The sequence below is a fragment of the Primulina huaijiensis genome, chromosome 11, assembly GCF_012295235.1.
Source record: "Primulina huaijiensis isolate GDHJ02 chromosome 11, ASM1229523v2, whole genome shotgun sequence".
NCBI classification, from domain to species: domain Eukaryota; kingdom Viridiplantae; phylum Streptophyta; class Magnoliopsida; order Lamiales; family Gesneriaceae; genus Primulina; species Primulina huaijiensis.
This window is the reverse complement of record NC_133316.1, coordinates 24,568,243-24,580,463: the sequence shown is the minus strand read 5'-3', so window position 1 is coordinate 24,580,463 and position 12,221 is coordinate 24,568,243. Positions and strand designations below refer to the sequence as shown.

The 12,221-nt window shown below is 35.8% G+C and overlaps 2 protein-coding genes and 2 pseudogenes across 2 annotated transcripts; 1 reads left to right on the top strand and 3 right to left on the bottom strand.

Annotated features, from left to right (window-relative positions):
• Positions 1 to 743: 743 nt before the first annotated feature.
• On the bottom strand, positions 744 to 2,576 carry LOC140988526 (EP1-like glycoprotein 4; annotated as a pseudogene).
• Positions 2,416 to 7,108, top strand: LOC140988525 (uncharacterized; annotated as a pseudogene).
• A 239-nt stretch (positions 7,109 to 7,347) lies between these two features.
• LOC140987823 (olee1-like protein) lies at positions 7,348 to 8,370 on the bottom strand. The gene is made up of 2 exons (XM_073456503.1): positions 8,116 to 8,370; positions 7,348 to 7,707 (listed from the first exon to the last, which is right to left on the bottom strand). Exons 1-2 carry the CDS (start codon positions 8,279 to 8,281, stop codon positions 7,367 to 7,369), a joined length of 507 nt encoding a protein of 168 aa, XP_073312604.1. The 5' UTR covers positions 8,282 to 8,370; the 3' UTR covers positions 7,348 to 7,366.
• A 1,140-nt stretch (positions 8,371 to 9,510) lies between these two features.
• Positions 9,511 to 11,530, bottom strand: LOC140989060 (heavy metal-associated isoprenylated plant protein 29-like). The gene is made up of 3 exons (XM_073458237.1): positions 11,437 to 11,530; positions 10,249 to 10,324; positions 9,511 to 9,980 (listed from the first exon to the last, which is right to left on the bottom strand). Exons 1-3 carry the CDS (start codon positions 11,443 to 11,445, stop codon positions 9,616 to 9,618), a joined length of 450 nt encoding a protein of 149 aa, XP_073314338.1. The 5' UTR covers positions 11,446 to 11,530; the 3' UTR covers positions 9,511 to 9,615.
• Between the last annotated feature and the right edge of the window lie 691 nt (positions 11,531 to 12,221).

The window sequence follows — 12,221 nt, the reverse complement described above, 5'->3', positions numbered from 1 at the left end:
ATTATTAAGCTTGAAATAACAATATTTTATTTTATGTGCTTCAACATTAATTTCTTAATTTATTATTAACTTTTTTGTTCAAATATTAACCGCAACAAATATTGCCCTGATTCACATGGGTCCAAAATTTTTCATTTGGCCTTTTATGTGAAGATGAATGTAGTTGTTGATATATTTTTAAGATAATATGTTAAAGGGTAACATCTCATTAACTTGTCAGGTTTCTATTTTACGGGCTGGTAAATTATAAATGCAATGTTGTGGGATGAAATTTATATATATCTACAATGATGAGATATTGTCCATTTTGAGTATAAACATATTGGATTTGATTTTGAACTTTACCTAAAAGACCTCGTATCGATCAAAAAATCTTTCAACTTATATTAACACATTATCTTTTCTTTTGATATTTCAGTGCAAGACTTTGGTTGGATTTCGAATAGGATATATGTTTATGTGAATAGCAAAGAATTAAATTCCCCTCCTAATGTTGCAAATCACATGGGGGAAATCGAACTTTCGAACAAATGCTTTAATTCTTGTACGGAAAGAGTTGTCACTCCACGTGATTGGGTCCAGCGCTCTTGTCCAATTGTCTTGTGCTCCGCAACTCAAGTTGAAGAACCCCACCATACACGTTCGTTGTGTTGGCTTTTCAATTATTTAAAGTTTAAACCACTTCAACGTCCCTACAAAACTTGCATCCATTTTCAGACTTGTAGATTCGCGCAATTCAAATTCATTGATATTATTATTTGACGAATAAGATATGATAATTAAGATTAATTATACAATATTGAGACGTGATACAACACTATTTCAAATCAACGAAAAACGAGCACAATTTACTTAGACATCTTGATGTATCCAACATTCGCAGGGTTCGAAACCTTAACCAAAGTTCCGAGCTCCGGCACCAGCAGGTAATTGGAAGACTCGGTCCCATAGAAGAACCCCAAGCATTTGCAATCTTTGCTACATTTATCTCTACACTTAGCCAGACACATGGCCCATTCCCCTTGTTGTAAGCACTGTTGTAATGTTCAACACCTTCAACCATCTACATTTGCACCATCCTTGCAGGGTGGCACCCTACTAAGCCTTGAGGCTTGGGGCACGCGACACATTGATTCTTGTCACAAACTGTTAAGAATAGAGCTTGGACCTAACTCAACCTCAAAAGCTAGCTCAAGGGGAAGGATTATACAAGTCCATATATGCAACATCCAGGCATTTAACCCAACCGATGTGGGACAACTAGCACACCCTCCTCACGCCCAGGAATGAACATCTGGAGCGTGAAATTTACAAATGACCCAATTATGGGCAGAACGGGTGGCCTAACTATAGGAGGTCCAACACATAACGGTAGAACCTGCTAATAACGGTGGAACGAGCTAAGATATATGGGTCTGAAATTGACAGCTCCGACTACTCTTTTTTGTGACAATACTGCTGCTATACACATTGCGGCAAACCCCATGTATCATGAACGTACAAAGCACATTGAAATTGATTGTCATTTGGTGCGTGAACGAGTTAAAGATGGTACGATAGTTACCGCACATATTCCCACCACCGAACAATTGGGTGACATCTTTACTAAAGCTTTGGGAGGTCCTCAACATTCTTATTTGTTATCCAAAGTTGGTGTTTGTGATCTCTATCAACCTCACAACAGAAATTGATGTCCTGTTTTTTTTCTTTTCCAAGGTTGCAGTGTTGTTTGAGTTGCAACCTTGAAGGGGGGATGTTGAGTATATTAGAATAAAAGCGTATTAGCACTTTTTAGTGTTCTATCCTTCTAGAAATAGACATAGAAGTAGTGTTGCCATTGTAACCAAAGTTAGTTTTTCTAATAATCAATAACAGATTGAGAGTCTTTCGATCACTACAGGGGCAACTTCAACACAAACGCCTAATGATCCGCATCTGTTCGGCAACTGGCACTCGCTTGCTTGCCCATCATCTCTATCAAGCAGCACAAATGTCACTTCCCATGGCCCCCAATCCATGTTTTCATCGTATGTATACATTCTTAAGTTACCATCGATATCGACTCTTAGCATCGTATATATGCTATTGTACTTGGGGCGGGAAAATATGCTCGTTCCGGAGCTATCCGAGTTGCTTAGATTATGTGAGAACCCGAGCTCGAACGCGTAGTTTCCATCATACTCAGGTGCACAATAAAAGACGAGAAAAGCCAAAACACCCTTGACATCTCCAAGGGTTTTTGTGTATTCTTGGATTGATAGTACATAGCCCAATATGTTTTCTCCACGACAAAGGAGTAAGGCCCATTAGACGATCCTGGTTCCGATAACCGACTCACTAGTCTTGTTGGGCTGTTTGCAGCCCTTAAAGACTGGCCCACCAAGAGTGTGTCCGTATGGAAACTTCAAGGCCAAATTCGTCTTTCACTTTCTGGCTCGGGAATGACTTGCAGAGTTGGCAATGTCATCCTCTTAACTCTCTCTCTCTCTCTTCTAACTCTGCAGTTAATTTGCTGCAGTTGCCTACCTAATTCTCTCTCTGTCCAACCTGTACTCTCTCTCTTCATCAGAGTTCATTAGAAATCATTTCCAATTTGCTTTCCTTTCTGTGCTATACAATATAGTCTTATTATTCGTTGACTCGACTGTTGTAGTTCCTGTATTTCTGTGCTTGTGGGTCGAAACGATGCCGTTGGTCAGAGTGGAGGTGAGGAATGAGTACAAACTCGGAGTGTACAGAGAAGCAAACATGGAGAATCCGAGGGTGATTCTTGAAGGAGTCACTGTCACTGGTCTTGTCGGGATCTTGCGCCAGCTTGGCGATCTAGCTGAGTAAGATTTGTTTTTCCTTCTCTTTTTTTCGCTGCTTGTTTGTTCTTTTTGGTAGTTTTTTGTTGTATTTAGTATTTCAGTTATTGATTTGGGAAATCTTTTTTTTTTCTTTTGCGTTTAAATTTCACGATTTTGGTTTAGTTAGAAATATTAGTGTAGCACAGGTGTTTTTCTATTTTTGGGTAGTGTGAGGAGTATTGGTGCTAATTAGGGATTTCGTGGTCGTCTTCTACTGAACGCATTTACTTGTATATGCAATATGTCAAATTTTATTTTGATTGGTTGCAAATTCACTGAGTAAGAGAAATTCGGTTTAGATTTGATTTTACAACATGTAAAGGTTATCCATACATTTTAGGATGCTTTTAGCCAAGTGGCAAGTTGGCTGTAACAAAGGACATTTAAGGGATGTAGTGTGCGACTGTTTTGGAGTGATAACTGAAGTGAAAATAAGTGGAAAAAAAATCTGAATTCTCGTTATTTATTTTTCTTTTACAATTGAGAGTTGGTCGTGAAGTCAACGAATTTTGTGTTTCCGGGCTTGTATATATATGTGCTTTTTAACTGAGACTTACTTCAGAATTTCTTCCCTTTTCCGAGCTAAAGAAAAAAAATGTGTTTGACATCATAGTGTTCGTTATGAACATCATCAAGGGGTGCAGACACTACAAAAATTTGAGTTGAATTGCATATCTGCATATGGTAGATTTAAAGCCGAAGTTTTTCATGGATTGCAGAAAGAAATGAGTATAACATCTTCAAGAAGCCATAAGTTGGTGGCTCGTGTTCAACAAATTGAAGCTGCCCTATCTCCACTTGAAAAGTCTGTTTTGGCACAAAGAAGCCACCTGCATTTGGCTTATACAACCGGTATTGTTGATATCCTGACTTTGTTCCCTTAAACTCATCGTAACAACTGCACCTTTGTCCCTCCAAGCATATGTAATGAGCTTCCATTTTACCGAATTTTGTGATAAGAGCTTCATAAATTTTTGCTCTTTTTTTTTTAATTTCCAATGGAAAAATTTGACCACAGGTTATAATTGGCATGCTCATGTTCGAAGTGAACAAAATCACTTTATTTATAGTGATGTGCCTCAATTCATCATGGATTCTTATGAAGGATGTCGTGGCCCTCCATGTTTGTACTTGCTTGATAGGTACAACACATCTTTAAGATTCAATTCCATCCTGGCCTAGCGAATGAGGCTTGTGCTTTCTTTTAGGTTTGACCATGGGGGTCCTGGATCTTGCTTGAAAGGGTATTCAGATCCAACTTTGTTTAAACGAGCATCAGTGGCTTTTGGTGTAGCAAGTATTGTGAAAATTTCGAAAGATGAAAATGGCCGAAATATTAAGGTATTACAGTTGAAAACATTCATCAACTTGACTGAAATTAATGTATTTGGCTTTCATATGTGAGCTGCATTTTTCAGTTGCACTTGCAGCGCCTGAAATTTTGATGTTGATGCATGAACAATCCATTGGTGGCCTTTTCTTGTATTTGGGGTTGTTAGATTGGATTATTATTCGCACGAAATTATAATACCATCTACCAATTGTACTCCCCGATAGTGGCGGTTCATCTCTTATGCTAACCTATAACGCTAACCATGAACTTATCTAAGACTTGTGAAGATAACAAGGATTTGTGAAGATAACATGTAAACACTCTTAAATTTAGTGATTTTGTTATTTGATTGCAACATAAACAAATAAATAGGACGCAGAAGGACCATAACATTGTGTTACTAGTTTTTATGTAAGGTTGATAGGAGTTAAAAGATTTTCTTTTTATTTTCATGATGTTGCCCATTTGTCATACATGCTAAGATGTTTTGAAATTTGAGCAGAGAAGGTCATGGCCCAGCGGTGGAAAAGTGTCACAAAGAGCATCATTTTCCTACCACATTAGCAGGTAAAGGCTATTTAAGCTCTTCTCTTGAACTTGAGCTGGAAAAGTGCATTAAGCAAGGAGGGATACTGATTGTTTGTTTACATTTAAATCTACTGTTATTTTTGGCAATTAGAACTAAGTTTGTGCTTTTTGAACTTCAGAGTATAGTTCGCTCAGGTTAATGCTGGTGGACGCTCTTCCCCTTCACTAACAGCTTCCTCGTATGATGCTACACTCAGATCTGATTTGTGTGAACAATCAAATTTAGAATTGAGAAATGGGTCTAGCTTTGTTGTTGACGATTTCTGTTTTAGTAACTCAATGCAACCTGAAGAGCTAGAGTCTAGAGCATCCATTTCTTCTCCCATAAAGAGCCAAGATGCTGATTTCTTCAAATACAATCTTTTTGAGGAGAAAGGTACATATGTCCATGATGATATTCAGGTCTGTCTATCACAAGAGCAAGCTCGCCATCTGCATCACCTCCACTTGAGCACATGAAAATGTCATTTCAACCAATTGATGGTTTTCAGGCCCCCAGGCTCAAACTAAAATTCCCTGATGGGAACTATAACAGTGAAAGCAGAAGGATTGTCTTTCCTTCATTTCAGTTGGTCCCTGAGGTTTCCAGCATTACAAAAAATGATGGTTCAGACTCTGATGATGACACATTCTATCGATCATCACCATCTTTAATGGATGAATTTCCATGTCATCAATCTGAATCAAATTCTGAGAAATGGGAGTCTGGAGAATCTCCCTGCAGCAAGGACCCTGACTTATACGATACCTTTCATCGAATCTCTTTGACGGATTCTATTATAGCAGTTCCAGGAAATGGGAGGATAAGCAAAGGAGATATTTGTGGAGTTCAAAATACTGTGCAAAATTCTAAATCATGTCATTCCTCTGATCTTCAAAGTTTGGACACTGAAAATCCTTCATTGAAGGAGTATCTAGGAAAAAAAGCCAGTTCACATGATCTTTTGGGGCCACAATGTGCACTCGCTCCTACTACTCAACGTCTACCTCCTGTACAGTGGTGCAGTTTGAATTCCGATCAGAATGATATGGAAGATGAAAGTCAGTCAATGCCTGAAGCATCTAAATATGTATTTAATCTTAAGCTTTCAGCATCTACATTTTCTCAACCTAAGTTAGCCCCATCGAATCAAGATCCAATCATGGAGGCTCAATATATACAGAATAGCCAGGTCTTGTGATTTGAATCTCCTTAGAAATTCCTGCCCTTCCATTAAAATTTAAGTTGAAAAAAGCCCTTTTAGTGATGCTGTTTAAGCATACAGTCATCAGGCTCGTATAATTCCAATGGGCGAAAGGATGCTAATCAGAGTAATGGTAAAGATGAAATGGGGGACTTCTTGCACCAATTAAGAACTAGAGTAAGTTTCCAGAAACTGGAGATATTTTTAAAGTTTGATTGCTCATTAAGTTTCAGCACCTTGCATGTACGTGTACCAGAGAGATGGGTATGAATTTGGTAGCCATTTCCTTCCATACCTTGCTGACTCGCTCCAATAGCTGACCCCATATTATACCTAAATTGTACTAAAAAATTTGAAGCGATTGTTATTTGATATTTTATTGAATGTTACGTTTAGAGCATAAGTTGTTTGCCGTACGTTTTTGCATTTTGGTATAATACTTCAATACTTACTAATTTATGTGATTGTCCTGAAAAATGAATGTGATCATGGTTCTCTCGTATTATTCATTCATATATGTGTATAATTTTTGATGAGTTGAACTTTTATGCTCACTAATTTGTAGTGTGTTCTCTTCATAAAAAAATGATTCTCATTCTTTACATTTCATCAAATGATGAGGAGCAACTTGATCCATGATTACTTGAAGATCAACATTCTTGTTGTTTGTTGTGTTCCAATGCTAACTTGTTTTATGATGTCAATCATTTAATTTGCGCCAACTGTGACATCAAAACCAGCTGCACCAACGGGTACCCAAGCTAATGTCCAAGTTACAACAATTCTGGAAAAGGCAAGTGCAGTTTGCCAGTTAATCTATCTGGCCCAATCCATAAATGTTGTTACTTGTCATGTTTTTATCTATGTTTAATCTTATTTTTGGTTCAGGCTGTTGATAGTGATGATGAGGAAGACAATGGTACTTGGAGTGACCCTTAAATTTTCTCCTTTCATGATGGTGTATATGCCCTCTGAGTTTACAGGTTTGGCGAAGCTGTTGTATCTATTCGAGATCAACTCTTTTCCTTCTATGTAAATAGTTGATTGAGCTCTGTTGTGCATCAGAACATTTTTTTTTCAAATTAAAATAACATAGCTGAAAGAACAATTTTTTTGGGACTTCTAAACTTTTAAGAAGGAAAAAATCACCACATTCCTCGATTACAAATACGTATTGGGAAGAGTGAATTTTATTCACTGAACACTACACTTACATGTCTCTCTCAGTCTAAAACAATGGTATCATCCTTCACGATCAATAAACCATCAATTTCCAAAAACATTAACAAAAAAATGGGTACTTTAGTTGAAGCCCATCAAATTCCAATAAATATTAACCCAAGAAACAACAAAATTTAATCAGAATCAAAATTACAAAAATCTACAAAGGATGCAAATTTGTTTGCTTTGATCTATAAGTCTTGATCAACAGCCAACTCCTTGAAGATCTCGGAGCATTGTGGCAGTGCCACTTTCTTGGCGAAGCCAAGGGGGTTAGCATTACGGGTGTCGCCTTGAATACCATTGTGAGAGGTGAGTGTCACTCTTGATGCTGGTTTCTCTGCCCATCCTTCATCTGGGAGATCATCACAATCAGGCCTACTGCTTTTCACCAATGTTATTTCGCATAGTTCTTCTTCGTGATCACCCTCGACTGGCAGCCGATAGAGTCCCTTGTCATTGGTTTCTCCCTCTACGCTGTATGTTATATTACCTGCTTCATCTCCTCTGCATTCCAATCGAACCCTTGCCCCTGAAGTGATGAAAACGACATGCGAATTAATCTTGCTCGTGTGTGTTGTCTTTGCACAAAGACAAACCGGGGTAATCTCAATATTTTTTAGATGTTCCCGAATTCATGGTTTTTGGATCTCCTTTTGAGATGCATGCATGGTACTTAAAACATCATTATTCCCAGAGCCATGTATAAGCAGTAAGAACATAAAAAAGCATATGGAAATGAATCCAGTGTTGTCCTAGGGATTGTTGGTTAATTTCGATGTTAACAAGTGAAATTCCATTGGGTGTCAGTTCGATCGTCCACCTCAAGTGACAATTTTTAAAATATTTTGCGTTTTTTCGAGACAACATTCTGTTTTCACTCTGGGTATGCTAGGTCTGCCTCACATTGAGGTTCCTAGGATCATGTAATTCAATATACCTGCCATAGGCTCGCTGAGTTTATTGATGAAATTGGCTCGACATACTTCACAATAGACCTTTCCTTCAACAAAGAATTTAGGGGCTGCAGAATGGGTGATGCCAGGGAGATACATCAAGCATAGAGCCCCAGCAAAGAGGAGTGCAACTTGTGTTAGCCTTGCCATTTTTAGTTCTCGTATCTTTATCAACTTTTCTGGACTCGAGACTCTACAGATGGTTCTGCTTTGTGTTTTGTGGAAAGGTCAGTTTATATTTCTATTTGGCAGTTATATACGTGAGGTTATAGTTCAAAGTTTGGTCTCCAGTGGTTGAAAATTTTATTTGGACCCATCTTTTGTGGGAAACTAAAACATATGTAATCTCTCACCTTAAATAATCCATCTTCTCAGGAAACCATAAGAAATCTGAAATCCCTCTCTGAAACACACGCACTCCCTCACAATCAGAACAATGGTCATATGTCTGATTCATCGCCCATTTTGACTGGCGAAATGAGGAGGGATGTAAAACCAGAAATTCTGTAATCAAACAATATATTGACCAAATAACTTATATACATCTTACGTGAATTGTAAATATAATATTTTGATACATATTGAAAAATTTTTTGTTTAACATAACAATAAGGATTCTACGTATCAGATATAAATGTTGTCTCGAATGTTTTAACATTTTGTGATAACATACAGTTGAATAATATAACACACAAATAAGCAACTTAATTAAAAATAATACAGAGATATGTGTGATGCCTCAGAGCAAAATAATCACTAGAAAAGAAATCAACTTTACAAAAAAAATACTAGTGAAGAAACAAAAAACTATATTCCTTAACAAGTCAAGAAAATATATTGCATATTAAAATATCAATAACAAAAATAATCAAAACGTAATAATACAAATTTGTGTGGCCGAAATTTGGAGCAGCAAAACAATTCTTGCGAGTTGTTCATAAAATTATCTCGAGCTCTATATATTATCTATTTTTTCTCTTGTATCTCGCTTGTACATTGTGCAACCACTATTCTTCAATACAATTCTTGCGAGTTGTTCATAAAATTATCTCGAGCTCTATATATTATCTATTTTTTCTCTTGTATATCGCTTGTACATTGTGCAACCACTATTCTTCAATATATAGAGACTTGTGTTGATTTTGATAGAATTACTCGAATAGATTTCTAAAAGAAAAAGAAAGTAATATTTCATTAAGAAACAAACTCTTTTAAATATTAGATATCAAATCTAGAATTTAAGAAACTTAATATTCTAAAAAGACAAAACTCTTAATGTATTATCTAATTTAAAAAGAAAAAAATAATTTTAAAATGAAAAAATAATTTTTAAGGAATTGTGTTTTGTTATGCAAGCCACATTTCCTTTCACACACACACACACACAGAGATATATATATATATAGAGAGAGAGAGTGAGAGGATAAATGAGTACACACATTGTTTCTTTTTGCACATAATAATAAGATCATCAAACCCCGTCATCACATTATAGAGCATCCAGTAGCATTGTCATCGCTAAACATGGTACTAGCCCCTTCATCGAGGATAATCGATGAAGGTGGCTGCTGATAATATCCATGGTTGTGGCCATTGTACCCATGCTCATAATAGTTGTACATAGAAGGTGGCTCAGCCAAGAAATCATCGGTAATTGGACTGTTTACCGGACTTCCATAGTAGTTGTAGTACTGGTGATTGTATTCATGGTATTCTGGATTGTAGGGAAATGGCCATAGCTCTGCATTTCGACCCGCCCGCCTTACTGCTTTAAGAACCTTCTTCGCATCCGCCCATCCAGTGACCGTCACCTTTTGCATGTCCATATCTATGTCAATATTATCCACTCCTGACGAATAAATGCATCCTTCAATCAGTAATATTTTTCTAAAGAAGACTCAAACTCTAACAAGGACCTCAAAACGTGTAATTATAAGAACCTCAATCGAGGTGGATATATAATTTTCGCGGGGTGGTGCAAATATTCGAAAACACTTGGTACAACATACATGAACACTCAATGATATCATTATAAATCTTATATCAATATAATGGTCATTCAATTTATGGTCACAAAAATGTAACGCTCACAAATATCCTAAGAAAAATTAACATACCATCTAATTTGGAAAGAGCTTTCTTTACTTTGCTTTCACATCCATGGCAGTCCATGTGCACTCTCATCTCTACAATCTGAAACAAAAAATGTCAGCTTCCAATTACTTGTTCGGCCCGATAAGTAAATTTGGACCGACTATTCCATTGAGATTAAATTTAGAAAACGAAATTGTTTTTACTTTAAGCTTCCTAACGACTCGTGCATGTGAAATTCGAATAACATATGCATGCATGCTTTTAAAAAACTCGTAACACATGCACGCATACATTCTTTAAAAAAATTATAAATTAATTATTTGAAAAGTGTAATATATTTCCGACCCTAACTAATTTATAAATTTACTAGTCAGGATACAAGAAAATTCACAGCACTTGTAGCCATGGGTTGGCGAACTTTTCTTGAATTTAGTGCTTATATTGCATTGAAGCGGGGTGATTGCAAAAGCTGACAAAAACATAAGACTTAAAGAATGCATTTATCTTAATTTATCTGCCAAAAAAATAGTACGTAGTTTTTGTTGGACAAAGTAATGTTGAACGAAACCCAGACAAGATCAGAGGATGTTTTCTTTTAGGTTAAATGCCTTTTTGTCAATACTTTCGACCTTCAATTCAATCCTTGAAATGTAAAACCAGATATAAATTCTTTAAAGTACGCCTATCTCTATAGTAGAAGAAAAGAACAGAAAGAATTATATATTAAAAATTATTGATTAGCTTTGTTTCATACTAAGATATGTGTGGCCAATATACTGAGTTATGAGAAAGATGTTACCCAAAAATTTGGTAAAAAGAATATAATTATGATAAATTTAAAATATTTTAAGCACGTTCAGAAATACGTAAAAAACAATAAGTTACAGAAATGAAGTGCAGCGCAGAATAATGAAGCGAAAATTATATAATAGAAAATACGATAGTAAACTAATAGCTGAAAACCAATGAATTTGTATTCAAGTGGTATAAACCTCCCCATTCGGAGATGATCGTAGGTTCAAACTGATATTGTTAAAGCAAACCCCCAATGTAATTACAAAAGAAAGAAAATATAGTATTAAAAATCATTTCAATTAATTGGATCGAGCACGAATGGTAGTTTGAAAAAAGAAGTAAGTTTGGATCGAGCACGAATGGTAGTAAATTTGGATCGAGCACGAATGGTAGTTTGAAAAAAGAAGTAAACTTACTGTTGTCATATGGAGAATTTACAGGATCCAATCTTGTATTCGTTTCCTGCAAATATATCTTTTTTTCTTACAAGAACGCAACTTTCAATGTATATATAGCCACGAGGTTCCCGTACTTAATCATTAAGTTTCACTAATTGGAAGACGGCATCGATTTAAATTAATAAAAGCTGGTTTACTAAGACATAATTAAAGTCAAATTTTAAGGAAGCATGGAATGAAACATACAATAAATGTATAATATATATTTGGAATGGAATGGAATGGATTGGTCCCTAGCTTCGCTCCCTTATCGAAGAAATTACACTGAAGTTGCTTTAATTGAGTGATGCCAAATTAATGTATTCTACATGGCTACATTGAATAACTTGCAAATAAAGAAAGACTTTGAAATGTAATAAGGTCAATTTTCTTGTAATTTGAAAACGCTAAATGACATCATACAAAGTTACGACGATAACTAAAGCTGCAGTAAATCAAAGTTAATTGCCTATCTTAAAAGGAAAGATCAATAATACATTTTTAATTGCGATTTGGTTTTTTAAAAAATGAAGTTTCGTTATTTCAACATTTTGTTTTCTTTGCATTATTTATGAATTTTTATAAACATAACACAAGCAGTCAATTAATCTTTTATTCAAAATTTTGGACCCGACAGAAAAAAAAATTTTGAACGACGGTGTGATGAAATTTACGTGATAATATGACCCCACCGAATACTTACAAGACTCACATTCTAGATTTTAATGATATGTTATACGTGTGTATGTGTCTATATATATATA